Below are 22,084 nucleotides of genomic sequence, written 5' to 3'. Positions count from 1 at the left end.
ACCTACTAATTTGCTATATCTTGAGTTTTTTACTTGGAATTTTTCAAAGTTTTTCCAGTGTAGTAGCTTTGCTTGCCTTACCTTCCTGCTTAGTGAAATTCCAACATAGAATCTTCTGGGGTTTTTTTTTTTTTTTTTTTTTTTTCAGTCTCAACCTCCTGGGCACAAGTGATCCTCTCGCCTCAGACTCTTGGGTAGCTGGGATTACAGGTGTGCACCACACACCCAGCTACTTTTTATTTGTTTTTGTTTTTTGTACAGAGAGGATCTTGCTATGTTGCCCAGGCTGGCCTCGAGCTCCGGGGCTCACTCAATCCTCCTGCCTCGCCCACAAAGTGCTGGGATTATAGGCATGAGCCACTGTACGTGGCCTAAAGTCTTGTATTTCAATGAGGCAGCACTGTCATTACGCTAAGCACCATTTTTACCACTGATGTGGAATGTACTTTAACCTTCCTAAACCTCAGTTTTACCCACCCTCAAAATAAGTTATCTTTTATTGTACAAATGTCCCAACCAAAAGCATAAGCAAGAGCAGACAAAGTAAATTATACTAAGGATACATCATTTTATCCTTACTACCTCTTGCAGTGTCTGGCATATAGTAGGAGCTCAATGGATGTCCATTGAATGCTGAAAAGAAGTGAAAGGTAGTAGCCTCACATCTGTGTCCTAAAGAAGGAGACTAACATTTTCATACAATACCAAAATAGATATATTCATTAAAAATGAAAATAGATATTCATTACAGTGTCTCTGAGTTAAAAAGATGGTATAGTTAAACATTCTGGGCTAAGCCTGTGTGTGTGTGTATGTGCTAAAAATATGTTTCTTTAAAGGCTAATCAGCCAAGGATCGTTGGGGACAAAATCAGATTCAATGGCTTGATGCATTGAAAGAGTACCTGTGGAATGCCATGTGAGAAGAGAAAGGAGGAAGTGTCTTTTGTAAAGATTTGGCTTCCTATTAAAGGATTCCAGGGAGAGTCTTGGAATCAGGGCTGGGATCCAGTTGGTTGCTGTTTCTGAGGCAGATTGAGAGAAAGGGGGATTAATGAGGGATTGGGTGCTGTCAGGAGGTGAAGGGAGTTTAGCAATTGGGTATCCCCAGTTATGGATGGGAATAGTAAAGCAAAGGTAGAAAGTAGTAGTCATTCAAAAATGGAACACAAGGAGTTGTGTTGTTTTGTACCTGCTGCGTGACTTCAGAGGAAACAAGATTGCCTGTTAATTTTGCTTCTGACTTTGTATTTGTCCTCTCAGCCTGATCATTGATCATTGGCAGTACTAACTTTTCCAAGTCCAAGCTGATTTTCACTCTTTGAGTCCTGGACAGGTTTTTACTCTTAGTTTTTATTTATTTATTTATTTATTTATTTATTTTGAGACGGAGTGTTGCTCTGTCGCCCAGGCTGGAGTGCAGTGGCACGATCTCGGCTCACTGCAACCTCCGCCTCCTGGATTCAAGCGATTCTCCTGCCTCAGCCTCTCAAGTAGCTGGAACTACAGGCGCGGGCCACCACTCCCGGTTAATTTTTTGTATTTTTAGTAGAGACGGGGGTTTCACCGTGTTAGCCAGGATGGTCTCGATCTCCTGACCTCGTGATCCGCCCGCCTCGGCCTGCCAAAGTGCTAGGATTACAGGCGTGAGCCACCGCACCCAGCTGGTTTTTACTCTTTAAATGTGCATTATCTTATTTGATTCCCAGAATCATCCTATATGAATGCTATTATCTTCATTTTATAATTGAGGAAACAGGTTTATCTAGATTATGTAACTTGTCTAAGTCTCTTCGGTAAATACGAGTAGCCAAGAAGCTTATTCATCAAGAGTGTGTGACTCAGCCCTAAGCACTGCACTATACCTCCTAGTGATGAGATGTGTGAGGAATGCCCCGACTACCTTTTCTGCTCATGATATTATCCCTAGATGCTGTCGCATCTTTATTAAAACAGTAAAAATGCAAGAGTCTTCCACCCAAGTTTTCTGTGGTTTAGATTATCACGTTCCTCAAGATGCAAATGTCAAACTATACTGGGCATCCAGTTAACCCGCAAGGCCTGGAGGTGATGGGAGCCCCTCCTAGCACAGGTTCCCAGTCTCAGTCAGAAAGCACCTGCTCAAAATAGAAAGATAATTACAGAGTAGGGGCCAAAGAGACTCCCACTGGAAGAATGGAACTTGTGTAGCTGGGGTGACACAAGCTGGGGACAAGCTGGGGGACACATTCGCGAAGGGTGTTTGACCCAGGCAGTGCACCCACGGCTCCCTTGAGCTACCCTGGCCCGGGTGTTTACTTGGAAGGAGTGTTCATCCCCCAGACTGTTTAGGGCCACGGTGACAGGGAAGGGCTTGGTGAAGGAAAGCAGGTAGGGTATGAAGGCCGCTCAGGTTCACGAAAGACTTTTGCTTGGTCCCCTGCGGGGTGGGAGTGTGTCGCCCCGGTGCGGGTACTTAGAGCGCAACCGGGGAGCTGGGCAGGGGGGCTGGGCAGGGGCGGCTGCCGCGCCCCACATCCCTGAGGGCGTGTGTGCGCGTGCGCGCGCGTCGCCGTGGTAACCGCGGCGGCGGAAAGGCGCTGAATCACTGGCGCGCGCTTTCCCCGAGCCTGCAGAAGCTGCCGCGGGCGGTGGGCGGGGATCCCCCGGGGGTGCAACCTTGCTCCACCTGTGCTGCCCTCGGCGGGCCTGGCTGGCCCCGCGCAGAGCGGCGGCCGCGCTCGCTGTCACTGCCGGAGGTGAGAGCGCAGCAGTAGCTTCAGCCTGTCTTGGGCTTGGTCCAGATTCGCTCCTCTGGGGCTACGTCCCGGGGAAGAGGAAGCGAGGATTTTGCTGGGGTGGGGCTGTACCTCTTAACAGCAGGTGCGCGCGCGAGGGTGGGAACGTGTGTGTGTAAGACCTGCGATGACGACGAGGAGGAACAAGTGGGACGGCGAGTGATGCTCAGGGCCAGCAGCAACGCATGGGGCGAGCTTCAGTGTCGCCAGCAGTGACCCCAGGTACGGTCTACTTCCCAGCCCGCCTGGCCGAGAAATAGGAAAGAGGGCAGCCAGTAGGCAGGCCAATACCCAACAAAAGTAGAATCGAGACGCCCTGAGTTCAGAAGGTGAGTTTCTTAAGATTCTTCTGGGCATTCAGGAAAGGGCATTTTTTGATTGCTGCACTTATTGTTGACTAGTTGGGTGGAGTCGGGGAAATTTGAGTGTCTTTTCCCAACCTCACGAATTGCATTTTTTTTTTAGAAGTAAGGAATCGGTTTTCTTTAAACTTCATTCAGAACTATTTATGTGATCTTTCCTATTATTTGCTAAATGCATTTTGTCTCTGTTCCTTACCATAACCTGAAGCTTAAAACCTTTCTCTTCTTCCCTTTGAATTCCCTCCAAGGAATGTCACAAATTAATCAGGAGGATAAACCTGAAATTTTGAGAGTTATCATCTTAAGGTCATTTGTTAATTAAATACAAGGAGGAAAAATATGATATACATACTCATGTACACTTTTATTGCTGGTTTGTTCATCAAAACATTTTTGTTTGTCGGTTAAATGTTAGTATTTTTTCCACTGCTTGAATTGAAAAGTTGAATGATGTTTTTGATAGTAACAGAAAAAATAAATTGTAGACAATGTTCCCGCCCACACACAAGAATTTTGGAAGTAAATGTTGGTATTTATTTCTTTATTCCTGAAATACATGCTCACTTTCCAAATGCTTCAATTTGTTTATTATAAGAAGACCACAATTGTAGAGACTACTAAAGTTATGCCAAATGTAAACTTTTATTTTGTGCTTTTTTTAGTATTATTTTTAATTCAGATGAGGAAAACTGGAGATGTCAGTTCAGTTATAGACGTAGGAGTCACAGAGAAAGGTGAATTCCTCTATAATTTGAAAAAGGGAAATGTAAACATATTAACCTAAGTACTCTGATTTACTTGTATTAACCATTTGTAATGCATTTGCATTTGTAATGCAAAATGCCGAGGCAAGAACTTAATTTTTGTTTCAAAATAATGAAAATAATTCAGCCAAAATCTTTATGAATTAAAAATAGCCAAAAGAGAGCTTTGGTAATGTATGAATGTAAAAGAATAGAGTTGCTGTTAAATTTTCTTGACTTTTTTTTTCCCTAGCCAACAGATAGGAAGCATTCTCTTTAAATAAATACAGTAAGTCCTCACTTAACATTCTTGATACGTTCTTGGAAACTGAACCTTTAAGCACAACGAGGTATAAGGAAACCAGTTTTACCACAGGCTAATTGATATAAACAAGAGTTAAGTTCCTACAGCATATTTCTGGTCATAAAAAAATCACCAAACTTCTAAATAAAGACCACAACACTTCTAATATTAAACATAGAAATAAATGGGATCTATACATACAGTTAAGAAGGATTAGTAAAAACAAGATCATTATTTACCCAATTATTACAGTTCAAGGTCATGGGTAGCCAGAGTCTCTCTGGTTCAGAGTGGGAACCCCCCCTCTCCCCTGTCCAGGAAGCTATCCCATCACAGGGTGCACTTTCACAGACACACCCACTCGCTCAGATGGGGACCATGTAGACATATGCACAGCTTTGGGATGTGAAGGAAACCGAAGCCCAGAGAAAACCCACGCAGACATGAGGAGAATGAGCAGACTCCACATAGACAGTGGCCCTGGCCAGGAATTTTTTTGTCACCAACGTTGAATGAAACTATGTTATTGAGGCACTGCTGTATGTAGAGCCAGGTATGCCCGTTTCTGGAACGGAGTGCTGCAGATTGCCAGGTCAGTGGGTGTGGGTTCGGGCGTGGCTCTGCCACTTAGTGGCTGTCTCACATTTGGCAAATTCTCTAAACCCTCTAAGGCTCAGTTTCCTCACCTGTAAAATAGAGATAACAGTGGGACCTACTTAACGAAATTCCTGTAAGAATTAAATACAATAATATGTTTAAGAGATCTTTGCTCATTGCCTGGCATGTTTTAATAGTAACGCTTCAATAAAAGTTGTTATTTTTGAGATGTGTTCTTTTTCAGGAAATATTTTTCATACCTTAAAAATAATTTGGTACTAAAAAATAGATTTATTTTGACATGTCCAAAGCTTGTTCTGATTTATGATATCAAATCATCATAAAATGCATAAATTTTTCCTTGCGGCACCTTTATAACAGCAACAATAATAAATATAATAATCAAAATCATAAAATCATGTCAATTTAATATTCTGGTAGCTTAATACCCCCAAGGAAGGAGCTTTGCTTTAGTAGGCCTAGAATAATTGGTAGGTTATTTTTCTATTTGTTTTTAAATTTTTTTTTATAGATTTAGAGTGTACAAGTGCAGTTTTGTTATGTGGATATATTGTGTAGTGTCAAAGTCTGGGCTTTTAGTGTACCCATTACCCGAATAGTGTAGGTTATTTTTCTATTTGTCTTTAAAAATCTGTACCTTTAGACACTATTCATGTGAATTCAATAATGAGAAAATATTTTCTCATTTATTTGTATTAAACAATAAAAATGGTTGAGCCAGAGTAACATCTGGCATCATCATTTTGCAGGGTCTTTTAACAGTAGGTGTTTAAGTTTTAAAGTAGAGCTGCTTAAATGACACCAGTAGGTAAAGATAATAGTGTTCAAGTTTTAGTTATTTTTCCTTCTAAATAATATTGTAGAATTATCCTGCCTGCCAACTTGCTGGTCATTCTTTTCCTTAAGTTCAAAAAAGCAAAGGAGGCTGGGAACGCGGTGGCTCATGCCTATAATCCCAGCACTTTGGGAGTCCGAAATGGACGGATCACCTGAGGTCAGGAGTTCGAGACCAGCCTGGCCAACATGGTGAAACCCCATCTCTACTAAAAATACAAAAATTAGCCAGGCATAGTGGTGGGCACCTGTAATCCCAGCTGAGGCAGGCGAATCACTTGAACTCCGGGAGGCGGAGGTTGCGGTGAGCCCAGATTGCCCCACTGCACTCCAGCCTGGGCCACAGAGCAAGACTCTAATTCAAAAAAAAAAAAATGCAGCAAAGGATTATAGTAAGCATCTGTTTAATTTAAGCAATGTAGCTTGAATAAGAGGATAATTCAGGCCTAAAAATGAATTTTCAAAGTTGGGGTCATTCCATGCTATTAAGCATCAGAATATAAGCATGGAGGGTAAATGAACTCCAGCGTTGCCACCCATAACACCCATATATTTTAAGCATTACAGTTGATAGGATGTTTATTCATGTGATGATGGGGAAGTATGGGCTGTCCCTTCCCAGGATCACAATCCTGTTATTCTAAGATTGTGATTATGTCAGCATACCTTACCATCTTTTGTTTTCATCATTAAGATGAAGTACATGATGTGTAGCTGCACTGTCTGGTAATCATTGTAACAGAGTTACCTTCAAAATTTTTTCAAAATAACCCTTTAAAATGTCTTTCTTTTCTTTTCTTCTTTCTCTTTCTTTCTTTCTTTCTCTCTCTCCTTCCTTCCTTCCCTTTCTTTCTTTTCTTTTTTCTTTCTCTTTCTTTCCTTCCTTCCTTTCCTTCTTTCTCTCTCTTTCTCTCTCTCTCTTTCCTTCTTTCCCTTACTTCCCTCCCTCCCTCCTTCCCTCCCCTTCCCCTCCCTTCTCCTTCCTTCCTTCCTTCCTTCTTTCCCTTCCCTTCCTTTCTTCTTTCTCTCTCTCCTTCCTCCCCTCCCCTCCCCTTCCCTTCTCTCCCCTCCCCTCCCCTTCTCTTTCTGACACGGTCTTGCTCTGTCACCCAGGCTGAAGTACAGTGCCACGATCTTGGCTCACTGCAGCCTCTGCCTCCTCCCACCTCAGCCTCCTGAGTAACTGAGACTACAGGCGCATACCACCAAGCCCAACTAATTGTTATAATTTTTATAGAGACAAGATCTTGCCATGTTGCCCCAACTGGTTTTGAACTCCTGGGCGCAAGTGACCTGCTCACCTCCGCCTCCCAAAGTGCTGGGATTACAGTCATCAGCCACCATACAAGGCCTAAGATGTCTCATTTTCAAGAAAACTTTTTACCATCTCTCTCAGTATATTTGTATTTCTTAAGAGGCTAAAATATTTTGTTAATTTGGTGTCTTCAACCTCTTTGTCTTAAACATAGGTGCCAAATGTTCAAAATTTATTGTAGTATAGGAAAGGTCTTCCCATGCAGATGTGTGTTTCTGAGCATGCTAACTAGGTTAACTAGTCTTCAATGTTTCCTATCCCCTACTATACTACAACTGCTTTTCCCAAACTTAGAGACATTTCTGACTTCATTTTACTGGACTTCTTCCACCTGTTTGACCATTTGCACTTTCTGGAAACAGGTTCATCTTTTGGTTCGCAAGTGGTATCCTTTAATCTCCTTCTAGGGTTACCTTTCTAAAGCAGTTACATGAACACATTACTCCCTTGGTTATAAATTTTAAATGTTGTGTCCATTGATGGATATGTGGATAAACAAAATATGTTAAATATACACAATAGAATGTTACTCAGCCTTAAAAAGGAAGGAAATTTTGATACATGCTGCAACATGGATGAACCTTGAAGGCATTACGCTAAGTGAAATAAGCTGGACACAAATAACATTGTATGATCCTACTTACATGAACTATTCAGTGTAGTCAAATTCGTAGAAACAAGAATAAGGGTTGCCAGGAACTGGGAGTAGGTGGGAATGGGGTGTTATTGTTTAATGGGTACAGAGTTTCAGTTTGAGATGATGAAAAAGTTGTGGAGATAGATAGTGATGATGGTTGCTGCTAAATTGTGTATTTAAAAATGGTTAAAATGGGCCAGGTGCCGTGGCTCATGCCTGTAATTCCGGCAGTTTGGGAGGCTGAGGCGGGCAGATGACTTGAGCCCAGGAGGTTGAGATCAGTCTGGGCAACATGGTGAAACCTCGTCTCTACAAAAAAATACAAAAATTAGCCGGGCTTGTTGGTATGTGCCTGTCATCCCAGCTATTCGGGAGGCTGAGGTGGGAGGATCATTTGAGCCCAGGAGGTTGAGGCTGCAGTGAACCATGATTGCACCACTGTATTCCAGCCTGGGCAACAGAACAAGACCCTGTCTCAAAAAAAAAAAAAAAAGGTTAAAATGGTAAATGTTATGTTATATATATTTTACCACAATGAAAAAATTTAAAAAATATCTTCGATATGCCCCCACCACCTACTAAATAAAGCGCAGGTCTCTTAATGTTACCTATATAGTTCTTTAACATTTCTTCTTGGTCTACCTTTTCATCTTATCTCATCATAACCCACACCTGTTCTACATTACACCCATATGGAACCACTCAAAATATGCCAACTCTTCCAAGAGTCCATGCCTTTTATGTACAGTCAGTCCCCACAGACTGGATTGCATTTTTTCAACAAATGGCTAATTTCTAAGGATAGAGCTTAAACATCATGTTGTTGAAGGCTTCCCTAATGCCCTCATCTCATCTCTCCTTCCCTGATGGCATTCTTGCTCACTGGGCATGCCTTTTAACATCACTTATCCTGTTCCTGGATAGTAGAAGCTTCTATAGAGAAGGGACTGTTTTATTTTTAACATGCATATTTACTTTAAAAAATTGAAAGTTAGTAACATTATACATTGTATGCATGTACCAAAATACCCTCAAAATATATACAACTATTATGTATCAATAAAAAAAAATTGCAGCCTTTCTCCTCACAAAAATCTAAAGTTAATAAATGTTTTTGTTCTCTAAAACTATATGACCTTACTATACTTTAACGTCAGTTTCCCTCTCTGTCATCTTTCACTTTATTATTATTTGACATTTTAGTTTGAATTATATTTTATTATTATTTACCAACATGCTAGCCAGTTTCTTGCTTACCAATGCTTCTTTCATCCTTGCTGTTCAGCACTTTTTTTTTTTTTTTTTTTTAAGATGGAGTCTCACTCTGTCACCCAGACTGGAGTGAAATGATGTGGTCTCGGCTCACTGCAACTCCGCCTCCCAGGTTTAAGCGATTCTTCTGCCTCAGCCTCCCGAGTAGCTGGGACTATAGGCACGTGCCACCACACCTGGCTAATTTTTGTATTTTTAGTAGAAATGGGGTTTCACTATGTTGGCCAGGCTGGTTTGAAACTCCTGACCTCGTGATCTGCCCGCCTTGGCCTCCCAAAGTGTTAGGATTACAGGCGTGAGCCACCGCATCCAGCCAGCTTTTCTTATAATAACTCTTTTTTTAAAAGTTTCATCCAGCCCCAAATGTCATATAGTAACTCTTTTAGTAAGAATATATGCATAGTAAACTCAGTCTTTATCTTAAAAGAACCTTTATTTTATTATTACTCTTGAGTGCTAACAGTGAGTATAAAGTTCTAGGTTGGCAGTTTTTGTTCCTCTGTACTTTCTAGATTTTATTTCCATTATTTCCTAGCATCTATTCTTACCAATGAAAATATTGCTGTCAGTCTGATGATTTTACCTTTTAAGATCGTCTGTCTTTTGTCTCTGGCTCCTTATAGGATCTACTCTTTGTCTTTGTTGTTCTACAGTTTGATTTCAGTGAATATAGGAGTAGATTTACTTTAAGCCGTCTCAGAACTTCTTGTACTCTCTGGATATAAGGATTTTTTTTTCTTTCATCAATTCTAGAAAATTGTTTGCCATTATCTCTTTACATAGCTTTTCGAAGGTATAATTGACAAATAAAAATTGGCTGTATTTACCAGGAAAGATGTGATGTTTTGATATTTGTGTACATTGTGAAATGACTACCACAAACCAGGTAATGAACCTATCCATCACCTCATCTATTTATTTATTGACTGTTTCTTTGTTTGTTTGTGTTTGATAGGAATATTTAAGATCTACTCTCTTAACAAATTTCAAGTATACAATACAGGATTGTTAACTGTAATTACCATGCTGTACCTTAGATCCCTGGTATGTATTCATCTTACAACTGATCCCTTCACATCTTGCCTCTAATTCTTTTTTTTTTTTTTTTTTTTGAGACGGAGTCTGGCACTGTTGCCCAGGCTGGAGTGCAGTGGCACAATCTCAGCTCACTGCAAGCTCTGCCTCCCAGGTTCATGCCATTCTCCTGTCTCAGCCTCCCGAGTAGCTGGGACTACAGGCACCCGCTACCACGCCTGGTTAATTTTTTGTATTTTTAGTAGAGACAGGTTTTCACCATGTTAGCCAGGATGGTCTCGATCTCCTGACCTTGTGTTCTGCCCACCTCAACCTCCCAAAGTGCTGGGATTACAGGCTTGAGCCACCACACCCGGCCGCCTCTTTCTAATTCTTTTTATTATTTCCTTTTGAAGCCATCAGGAGATGTCTGTTGGACCATTTATTACTTTACAATTCTTATTTGTTTGCATTTTCCAATTTTTTATTTCCTTGAATTGCATTTTGGGTTATTTCCACAGATATAGCTCCCATTTGAGGTCACTGGATTTTAAAATTCAATAGCTTTATTTCTAATCACACAACTTTTGATATAGGTATTTTAAACTATACCCTTAAAAAATCTTACTATCTTGTTATTTTATTATGATTTTTGTCTCCTCTCCCTACTTTAGTCTCTTTTACCACTTCAAACATACTTATTTTTTACTGTCTCTTTGATACTCTTTTACTTTCAGTTCTTGCTTCTGTTTGTTTCATCTGCCACCTCTCCTTTATATTGGTTTGCTCCCCAGTATGTATTACATATTTTAAAGGTGACTTGTCTTCAGTGGGAGTTGCTTTTCTGGTGGAGTTCTATGTGCTCTGTGTTGGGAAGTATCCCTCTAGACAGATTTTGCAATGCTTCTACCTAGGGCTCAGCCAGTTTTTTCATTAGTTTCTTCAGCTGTGCTCCCACATTATGAAGGTAGACTTTGGATTCTACCAAGCAGACCTGGGGTTCCGATTTCCCTTGAGAGATTTTTTTTTTTTTTTAACTCAAGGATCTGCATAAATGGCAAACATCCTTCCTTTCTTAGCTGATAGGCGGGATCCTTCTTGGACCAATTCTTCAAGGCTCTTACCTTCATCAGTTGAACTCAGTCCCACTCTTCTGCCCCTGTGTCCTAAGGCCATATGAGGGCACTTCAGAAAGTTCATAGAAAAATGGAAATAAAAAACATTATGAATATAAACTTTATTTCTCAACATAAGCTCCATTAAGTTCAAGACACTTTTGTAACTGATGATAACAGCCACTTAGTCCATCCCCAAAGAACTGAGGGTCCTAGAAATTTACCACATCAATGCAGTTGTTTTTACATTACTAAAGAAAAATGAGTGCCCTTTAAAGATTACTTAAGACTAAGAAACAAAAAGAAGACAGAGGGATCTACATCAGGACTGTAAGGTGGATGCCTAATGACTTACCATTGAAACTCTTGAAAAGTCGCCCTTGTTTTTTGAGAGGAATGAGCAGAGCTCTCGGGTGAAGCTTTTCCAGGCATTTTTCTGCTAAAGCTTTGGCTAACTTTCTCAAAACACTCTCATAATAAGCAGATGTTATCTTTGGTCCTCCAGAAAGTCAACAGGAAAAGTGCCTTGAGCATCTCAAAAAACTGTTGCCAGGACCTTTGCTTTTGACCACTCTGCTTTTGCTTTGACTGGACCACTGCCACCTCTTGGTAGCCATTGCTTTGATTGTGCTTCATCTTCAGGACCATAGTGGTAAAACCATGTTTCATCTTCTGTTACAAAGCTTTGAAGAAATGCTTCAGGAAGTTGATCCTACTTGTTTAAAATTTCCATTGAAAGCTCTGCTTTTGTCTGCAGCTTATCTGGGCACTCTGGTTTTGGTACCCATGGAGTAGATAGTTTGCTCAACTTTAATTTTTCTGTTAGAAATGTATAAGCTGGACCAGTTGAAATGTCTATGGTGTCAGCTATTTTTTCTACTGTTTATTATCTGTTCTTTTCAACTAGGGCATGATCAGAACAATAATCTCTGAGGAAAAAAAAAAGAAAAAAAGTTTTTAAAAAAGGAAAATAAATAAGAGCATAAACAAGATGAACTTTTCCCTTGCAGATTGATGTGGATGATCTGCTGCTGTGGGCTGCTTCTTCAATATCATTTCATCCATTTTTAAAACGAGTTATTCATTTGTAAACTGTTGATTTCTTTGGGTCATTGTCCTCATACAGTTTTTTTGTAAAGTATCCGTGATTTTACTATTCTTCTACTCAAGCTTCATCATAAATTTGATGTTTGTTCTTCCTTCAGTTTTCACAGAATTCATGTTGCTCTAATAGGGGCTGTTTTAAAAGTGATGTCTTATTCTTCTTAGTGCCTCAAACTAGATCCTGTTCAAACAAGTTATAACAAGCTAGTACAAGTTTATTTTGGTGCAAAAAAATTGAAATCTCTTCATAGTTTTTTCATAATTTGCATTTTCCATGAACGTTTTGAAGACCCCTTGTATATCCTGTTCCAAAGTGGTCATTGAATGCCCAGTGCTTGCTGCTAGGGCCTATGTTCAGATCCTAAAATCCTGTGGGAAACCCACAACGTCATCTGTTGATACCTGTTTTGGCTTTGGTTTTTCTTGGATCTCTGACACCTAGAGATTCCCTTTCTTTGGGGCGTAGGTATGTATTCAAAGTGTTTTGTGGTTGCATGTATATATGTTCCATTTATCCTGGAAATGGAAGCTGTAAATTAATACTCCACAGGTTGTTAAAGCAAAGTCCCCATAAAGAGGCATATCTTGGCAATCTTTCTTCCATTTGTTTTTAGTCTCTCATTGACATGCCTCTGGTTTCTTTTAGCCCTTATTTACGTGATTCATTGGTCGTTCTAGGCTGCAGTGGTGTTTGTTATTCTTTCATAGTATTTCATAATGTCAGAAGATGCCTACCCACTTGCCTGTTGCATTAGTTTGCTATTGCTATGGAACAACTTGCCACAAACTTAGTTGCTTAAAACACCCATTTATTAGCATTTATTTGGGTCTCACTAGAGCCAAATCAAGTTGTCAGTTGAAAGCAGTCTCCTCTAGAGGCTCTGGGGAGGAATCTGTGTCCAAGCTCATTTTGGTTGTTGGCAGAATCCAGTTCCTTGGGGTTGTAGGACTGATGTCCCCATTTATTGCTGAATATCCACTGAGGGTTACTCTCAGCTCCTGTAAGCTGCTTTTGGGTTCTTTCCACATGGACCCCTCCATCTTCAAAGCCAGGAATGGAAGATTTCTCTCATATTGGATATCTTCTCTCTGACTTCTCCTTCTATTATCAACTGGAGAAAACACTCTGCTTTTAAAGGGTTCTCTGAAAGGAAAACAAAAACTGAGGACAGAAATTCACTATGCTGAAATAAAAAAAAAATTAAGCCAAAAGCTGAGTCCTTCAAGAAACTGCCTTTCCTGGCCAGGTGTGGTGGCTCATGTCTGTAATCCCAGCACTTTGGGAGGCCAAGGCGGGTGGATCACCTGAGGTCAGGAGCTCGAGACCAGCCTTCCAACATGGTGAAACCCCATCTCTACTAAAAATACAAAAATTAGTTGGGTGTGGTGGTGTGCACCTGTAATCCCAGCTACTCAGGAGGCTGAGGCGGAGGTGGAGGTGAACCCAGGAGGTGGAGGTTGCAGTGAGCTGAGATCGCACCATTGAACTCTAGCCTGGGCAACAATAGTGAAACTCCATTTCAAAAAAAAAAGAAAAAAAAGTAAAGAAAGAAAATAAACTGCCTTTCCTTTTGTTCCTAAGCAGATAGCTACAGATAAAAAGTTAAATAGCTCCACAGGTAGCTGCTCTAAGCTCACCTTATCTTATGTAAAGTGCTGATTTGCAGAGCTTGAGAGAAATACATAATTGACTGTTCCCTTACATGTTTCTTTTCCCTTGGAACATGTGGATTACCATATCCTCCCTCTTTCCCCTCTAGCCAGCTTTTCCCCTTTAAATATTGAAGCTCTCAAAATCATCTTCAGAGAAAGGCACAGACCACAGACTATTTCTGTGATTTTGTTCTTTTTTCTTCCAGGCATATCCTTAACCTTGGCAAAATAAACTTTTAAATTGATTGAGACCTGTATTAGATACCTTTTGGTTTACAGCTCATATGACCGGTTAGGACTATTTGGACAATCTCCCTATCTTTAAGCCAACTGTTTAGTAACCTTAATTATATCTGCAAAATCCCTTTTGCTATCTACTATAATGTAATCATGGGACTAACACGGTGTCAGAATTGTGGGGCCATTTTGGAATTCTGCCTCTTATATCAGCTGATATTTACTGTTTGCTTCTTGACTATTTCCCATGAAAATACACACTTTGAGCCACATTAAAACTTACATTTTAATATTCATTGTGATGCTCTTTCTCTGGTTTTGATAGGTCTGGAAATATTACTTGTACATCTTTTGTCACCCGTTATGGGTCAGACTTTTCTCTAGTACATAGAATATATGACAGAAAAAGAGACTACGGTAGATTAAATAAGACATGTTGTAGAACTCACTTGAATCAAGGTCGTGTGTGTTTCGAGGTGTGCTTGTATTTTATTCTGCCTGGCCATGTGTTTGTTGAAAGGAGCCTCCATGTGTTAGTCTGCCAGGCTGGTAGAAGTTCTGTCAAACCTGCTTTATTCATCTCTGTATTCCTAACATTTAGCGCTTTCATTCCTTCATGACAAGTGTTAAATAAATGCTATTTGGAGAATGCTACTTTTTACTCTGTGGAACTTGACTATTTTTTTGTGTTTATTTATCTTGCCTTTGATAATATCTAATTCCTTAATTGATCCAAAATAATTTTGTTCCTGTGTTTGAAACTAATATTGTATTTCCCTCCTTCTCCCTCTTTTTTCTTTACTATTCACATTAATTTTTTGTTTGTCTTTTGAACATCCAAGTAAATTTTCTTTCTAGTGGTAGTATACAGTTGTCATGACAGCATTTGTTAAGTAGTAATTCTCATCCCGTAGTTTTATTATTCCTAGTTTGTTGTAGAATAAGTCCAAATAAAAAGTCATTTGGGGTTTTACATTTTAGAAGATTTTTTTGATCTAATAATTTTTTGTTCTAATAAGTATTAAATTTATCATTACCTTTTCTTCTCATTTCCCAAATATCCTTTTATATTTTTGCTGGTTTATGTTTTCAAATAAATTTCATTAAGTGTTTTAAAGCATTCTGTTGAGTTTTAATTCTTCTAATTTTTTTTTAAATATAGAAATAGCATCTCACTATGTTGGCCAGGCTGATCCCAAACTCCTGGCCTCAAGTGATCCTCCTGCCTTGGCCTCTCAAAGTGCTGGGATTCCAGGCATGAGCCACTGAGCCTGGCCCTTAATTCACTCTTTGTTTCTCTGTTAACGTAACATATTGTTATCTTTAATATGTATTGTCCTCCCAAGTTGAATGAGGTTTCACATTCCCTTTATTCATATCTTTAATTATCTTTCCCAGTACAGTTTTATGATTATGTTTAAAAAGAGCTTCTCTGTCATGCCATAAGTCCTCTTGCATATTGGGAATGCTTTTGGTCCTGCCTGGGAATGGGATCTCCCTGATTAGTGCACCTTCTATCTGTATATTTGTCTGCATATACAGAGATACTGTTGCTTCTGAGAACTTTGCTAACCCTTCACCAGCCTCACAGTGTTACTGCAATGCTGATTTTTTTATTAGTTTGATGAGTTTGAGTGTGAAAAAAATCTTGTATTATCTTTCCAGCAGCTCCCCAATAATCTGACTCCTAGGAAGTTGAAAAAGGAGGGTTTGGAATATCTTCCTTGCCTGTATTTTCTCCCAGCTGGTCCCTGGCCCTCCCTTTAGAGCCCCACAGAATCTGCTTCCTCCCCGTTCCTCAAGAATGCCCTTCTTGTGTTTAAAAACCAATGCTGGATTATGTTTCCCTTAATTCTACTTGATCTCCTAATAGGGAGTCATTTTATCCCGCAATTGTAAAGCATTATCTCTGTTGCCAGCATATTTATCAGTAATCCTCTGTGTTGATTGGCACAGGTTTATCCACTTTCAGTGGAGAAAGTCAGAGCATAGACTAATAGTACTGAAAAACTGCCAGAGTTTTACTTTGTTGACTTGGCCTCTAGCTGCATGTGCTGTCTGATTTCCTTCACTCTATCTCTTTCTTTGTTGATGAGGATTTTGCAGTTTGAGACCGTTTTGTAGGTGCAGGAGCAGCTAGGCAAGTCATCTCTGCAGGTTACTTTTAGAACTGCTTTCTTTTCTGTACCACTCCCCAGGCCCAGGCAGTAAGGAGTGGAGAAGTGTGCCTCATGAATGATTTATCAACTGCTTTGGCGAGAGAAAGTGCTGAAATTAAGAAAGACCAGACTCATTTTCATCTTCTATATTCCTTACTCATTGATACTTAGAAGATTGTTTTGGAGAAACTGGAAACTTAACTTCTGAATGGTGAGCCACAGAGCTTCAACCGATTCAACTAGAATATTCTATATACCTGTTGGAGATAACAATATTTGTCTTACCTCTGGTGGTATTGGGATGCTCAACTAATGCGATATATGTAAAATTGCCTTGTGATACAAAGAACTATTATAAATGACTATTATTTTGATAATGGCGATGATGAATATTATAAACCACTTATTTCCTGATTATTAATAGGATGGATTGTTAATTGACAATATTCTACCTTCTTTCCATTTTGCTCCTCTTCCTTCATAGGGAAAAAGCAAACAATTATTTACTTAATGCCTGAAAGTTAAATTCTAAAGGAAAACTTTTTACTAGCTGATCATAGGTCTGCTGATAAGAATTGAAAGATGGGACAATCTCAGGTTTATGAACAGTTGCCTGATACTAAAGGTTAGTAATCACCAGCTGTCTTCAGAATTTGGCACAAAGCAGATTTACTTTCACTGACATACAAAGCATCCAGCCTCTGGGCCTGGAGAGGGCGGAGCCCTGGCTGGGCGGGCTGCATAGTGGTTGGCGGGGGTGTCTGCACTTTCTCTAGCCTTCCTTGGGGCATGTTTTCTAAAGGTGATAATTTACTTACTATAGCACAAGGCAAAGCACCTACTTAGATAGCAGTGGTGACCCCATTGGATAAGAATTGAATTTAGGGAGAAATAAAAGTGCTGAGCCATTTGAAAGCTAAGTTGTTTCCATAATTAGGGGGAATATTTAAAGCCACATGGTGTACACTCAAGGTTTCACCTTCTAAAATTGTTTTTCCTAATGTAGGGACAGTGTTTCCAGGAGTAGAAAACTGTGGTGTTATGTTGTAATACAAGGGCTGTAAGACAGTGCATTAATCTAAGACTGTGGAAAAGATGGTAAAATTTACCATAGCAATTGGTGCATATTTGTTTCTTACCATTTCTTTCTCCCAACGTATACTCCTTCACTACATGCCACCTATTGCTCCTTTCAATTGTTCTCTTATCTGTTTTATCAAGTTGACCCTCCCAATGAGTGGGAAATCCCCTCCTTCCTTTCTAGCGCTGTTTCTGTGACTCCTGGAGAGGTGCCCAGGAGGTAGACCCATGGCCTGCATTCACCGCTGAAGCTGAAGGCTGCCTTGGCGAAGACAGGTTTTGTCAAAGTAGTGGCTGATACGGCAAGGAAAGAGGAATCATAAAAGAGGAGAACTTCCCTAGCTGCCCCACTGGCTAAATTGAACTAGGAATATATTATGGCTGCATCTTTTGTGAGTTCACTGGCTCTAAAAAGCAGGGCTTTGCCAGCTTAGTTTCCTCACTCAGTAAACCATAAATGGGACAACTTATAAATACAGCTCGTTCTTAACAGCCTGTAGGACAATGCTATGCAGACAATCTGTTTGGATCTCTGAAAGAGGCCCTCTTTGGGCTGTTTCCATTCCCTTCAGATACAAAAGCTGCAGCTTGCCCTTTTCTGAGCCTGCAGAAGCATTTCACTCCAGCATTATTTATAAACATCCCAAGTTGGAAACAAAGAAATGATGAAGTAAATTGTAATAATCAATGGAATGTTGCAAACAAATTATAAAAAATATAACAATGAAGGATAATTTTGTGATAAAATATTGAATGAAAGTATTATACAACTCTAAGATGATAGCTGTACTAAAGTGTGTGTGTATATATATATATATATACACACACACAATTGAATAAATGGAACGAGAATCTAAAAGAAGAAAAGCAGCCATTTGTTGGCATGATTTGTTTATAATTTTTTCTAGGAATGTACAATTTATAATGACTAATTTTTAATGTAATTTTTTTCTTTTTTCTTTCGTTCGTTCTTTTTTTTTTTTTTTTTTTTTTGAGACAGAATCTTGCTCTGTCACCCAGACTGGAGTACAGTGGTGCAATCTCAGCTCACTGCAACCTCCGCCTCCCGGGTTCAAGCAATTCTCCTGCCTCAGCCTCCCAAGTAGCTGGGATTACAGGCGCATGTCACCATACCTGGCTAATTTTTTTATTTTTAATAGAGAAAGGGTTTCACCATATTGGCCAGACTGGCCTCGAACTCCTGACCTTAAGTGATCTGCCCACCTCAGCCTCCCAAAGTGCTGGGATTACAGGTGTGAGCCACTGCACCCAGCAATTTTTTTAATGTAAGTTTTTGTCACGCTATTATTATTTTTATTTTTTTAGACAGAGTCTCACTCTGTCACCCAGGCTAGAGTGCAGTGGTACAATCTCTTCTCACGGCAACCTCCACCTCCCAGGTTCAAGCAATTCTCCTGCTTCAGCCTCCCGAGTAGCTGGGATCACAGGCATGCGCCACCATGCCCGGCTAATTTTTGTATTTTTAGTAGAGATGGGGTTTCGGCATGTTGGCCAGGCTGGTCCTGACCTCAGGTGAGCCTCCCACCTCAGCCTCCTAAAGTATTGAGATTACAGGCATGAGCCACCAGGCCCGGCCTTGTCACGCTATTTAAAGAAGGATTTATTTCATTCACTCAGCCTCCATTCAGACAGTGTGCTAGAGCCCAGGCAGAGAGATGCAGCCAATAAAAGCACATTTCTCCTGGGGTGTACCTCTCCAAGGTTCTGTAACATATAATTTTGAAAATCACACTAATCTCCTTCATTAAAAATTTTATCTCAGATCTAAAGCAGCAGCCACGGGGACAGCAACGTTTCAGTCACAAGGTTTGTTTCATAACTCATTTTGTCTTTTTATTTTTAAAAAAGGTAGCAGCCATGAGCAAGCCTCACCATTCCACACCCATCACTTTTAGCTGTACAGTACCTTATGCTGGGATAAGTGTTTCATGTATTCTGAGTTTTCTTTCTTTTTTTTTTGTTTTTTTTTTGAGACAGAGTCTCACTCTGTCGCCCAGGCTGGAGTGCAGTGGCACGATCTCGGCTCACTGCAAGCTCTGCTTCCCGGGTTCATGCCATTCTCCTGCCTCAGCCTCCCAAGTAGCTGGGACTGCAGGCGCCCGCCACCGCACCTGGCTAATTTTTTGTATTTTTAGTAGAGACGGGGTTTCACCGTGTTAGCCAGGATGGTCTCAATCTCCTGACCTCGTGATCCTCCCTCCTTGGCATCCCAAAGTGCTGGGGTTACAGGTGTGAGCCACCACGCCGGACTGTCATTGATTCCATCATTGGCTGACTCCCTTTGGTCAGAGATGAAAGAAAACCCCTAGTGTGTAAAGGCTCGAGTTGTTATTTTGTCTCACTATAAGGTAGATGGCGTTTTTCACCTTAAACTTAGAAAATACTGTCTGCTCTAGGTACTTCATGCAGTCGCTAATGGGACAGGACAGGCAAATTTCAGGAAGCTTTTCTTTTGAAAAGTACAAACAATGGTGTTATGGGTTGCGTGGTGTCCCCACAAAAGATGCGTTCAGTCCTAACCCCCAATACCTGTGAATGTGACCTTACGTAAAAATAAGGTTTCTGCAGATGGTATCAAGAAGAGGTTATGAGAGGGCCCTTTATCCACTGCGACTGGTGCCCTTATAAGAGGAAAATTTTGACCCAGAGGCACACAAGGAGAGCTCCATGTGACAATAGAGGGACAGATTGGAGGGATGCAGCTGCAAGAAAAGGAACGCCGAGGATTGACGGCCACCATCAGAAGCTAGGAAGGGACAAAGAAGGATTCTGATCAGACTCTCAGAGGGACATGGCCCAGCTGATGCGTTGATTTACAACTTCCAGCTTCCAGAACTGTGGGAGACTACAAAACATTTCTGTTGTTTTCCGGTGCTTAGTTTGCTGTACTTTGATACAGTAGCCCTAGGAAACTAATTCAGATGGTAAATGCAAGGGTTGTATTAAAAGAAAAAAAAAGAAAGAAAGAAAAAAGCACTGCCGTGAGAACCTGATGGGGGAACGGAAATGGACAGGTGTTCCCGACCTGGTCAGATCTTTTAAAAACCCACAGGGCAGTTGCACTTTAAAACTTACAAGTGTGTCTCATGAATTCTTTCAGAATCAAGTGTGACATATTAAAATAAAAACACTTTAAAGAGAACTTACAGGCTAGAAAACAGAAAAACATAAGGTTCCTTGGAAAAATTATTGAACGGAAAGCAAAAAAATTCTTAAAAAGGTGGGAAAATTACAATACCTGACATTTCTAACCAGTACTTACTCTAAAACAAGGTCTATAAAAGCAACAGTCCACAAATTTACTTATTTAGGAAGTTTAGATTTTTAAAAATATGGTGATTTAGGAAGCTAAATGCCATTGTAGGATGTTTTTATTGCCCATGTTCTGTAATTATTAGGACATGCTTTCCAGCACTACGTGTGCTTGAAATAATATAAAACCTGGAAGCAATGATGAATAATGTCTAACTTTTCATTAGCACAATTACTCAGTTCATTTTGCCCTAGAATAAGCAGTATTTGGAAGGAGGCTCCTACATTCAGGACATGTCTTCAGCATTCTTCTGGTGAACATTTATGCTGTTATTTGAGTAATTTAATAATTTTTGAATAGTGACTATAAATGATGCACACAAATATTCCTCTTCTAGATTGTCTTCTGTGGATTAATTAACAGTTCATTAGATAATTATCTGTACTTTTAAGACCATAATGTTAGTCCCTGAACTGAAACCAGTAAGAAGATTGCTGGAAGTCCTGGCCTCTTTTTCCATTTCCGGAGTAGGAAAGGTTACTTTGGTGTTTGAGGTAAATTCCAGTTTTCAGGCTACACATCGTGTTCATTTCTTCATTCTGCTAGGGCCACAGCTCATGACCTAGGTAGGCTCTTGCTGTGAATTCCTCACTGTATCATTTGTTCCCTAATTCTGACCTCTGTTTATCAGACCATAATCATGTCTTTCAGAAGGAAACAAGGAAGGAAGGGAGAGAGGAAAGGAGGGAAGGAGGGAGGAAAAAAAGAAGGAAAGAAGGAAGGGAGGGAGGGAAAATGCTCACTAAGACCTAATCACCTTCCCTCCCAATTCATTCTTTCCATGGCTATGACTGAGCACTAAGTCCTCAGCAGAAATTTTGACCAGGAGGTTATCAGGTAGCACATTACCACCTGTTGACAGTGATCTCTAATTGTAACATCATCCCCAGCGCATTTCTGCACTGTACACATAAGGATGTCTTGGGAGAGCCTGCCAGCCCATAATTCTTACAGCATTCTGTTGATCTAACAACATGGGAACAATAGCCATCTAAAAAGTATGTGAAGTCCTCTTTTGTTACTAAGATATATTACATGTTATCATTATGGAAAATTTGGAAAATATAGAAAGGTAGAAAGAAAAACAATTGAGTTCTGCTGGCCTGCCCTGCTTTTTGTAAGACCACACTTATAAATTGGTCGCTACTGTCTTTGTGAAGTGCTCATGAATTATCTGTTCAATAACTCACTCTAGAATGTTGCTGGAGTTTGGCACCTAGGTCTTAATTTGCCATTTCTGTAAACAACCTTATTACCTTCCTGCTTCTGGAAGCCTAGCTTAGCTTCTGGAAATTCTCTTTTTCATCATTATTCTGCACAGTTTACCAAAACTAATTGCACAATAAAACCTCAAAATTCCTTGGGTATCTTGGGACAATTTATGTGGCCCTTCCACTGGAATGGAAACTCCCAAAGGGAAACTTTTTATTCACTGCTATATCCTCACAAACTAGAATAGTGCCCTGCAAACGTAGGTGTTCAATACATTTTCTTTTTAAAATGTTAGCTTCATTGAGATATATTTCC

At 40.1% G+C, this 22,084-nt stretch overlaps 1 protein-coding gene across 10 annotated transcripts in view; it reads left to right on the top strand.

Annotated features, from left to right (window-relative positions):
- The first annotated feature begins 2,542 nt into the window (after nucleotides 1-2,542).
- KIAA0319 overlaps nucleotides 2,543-22,084 on the top strand; it is a 107,515-nt gene continuing 87,973 nt past the window's right edge. For 7 of the 10 annotated variants that reach the window (XR_010157580.1, XR_001718319.4, XM_016954995.4 and 4 more), the window contains exons 1-2: nucleotides 2,547-3,105; nucleotides 16,183-16,354. Coding sequence is in view for 6 of the 10 variants with exons in the window: in XM_016954995.4 (XP_016810484.1) it covers nucleotides 16,352-16,354 (3 nt within the window). In the remaining 4 variants the exon portion in view is untranslated. Of the gene's footprint in view, nucleotides 3,106-16,182; nucleotides 16,355-22,084 lie in introns of those variants that run through there. The other 3 variants (XM_009450589.5, XM_009450591.5, XM_063812141.1) reach the window with 3 other exon arrangements.

This window comes from Pan troglodytes, chromosome 5, assembly GCF_028858775.2.
Source record: "Pan troglodytes isolate AG18354 chromosome 5, NHGRI_mPanTro3-v2.0_pri, whole genome shotgun sequence".
Taxonomy (NCBI): Eukaryota; Metazoa; Chordata; class Mammalia; order Primates; family Hominidae; genus Pan; species Pan troglodytes.
Note: the sequence above shows the minus strand (reverse complement) of the source record. Positions and strands in the feature narration are given on the sequence as shown.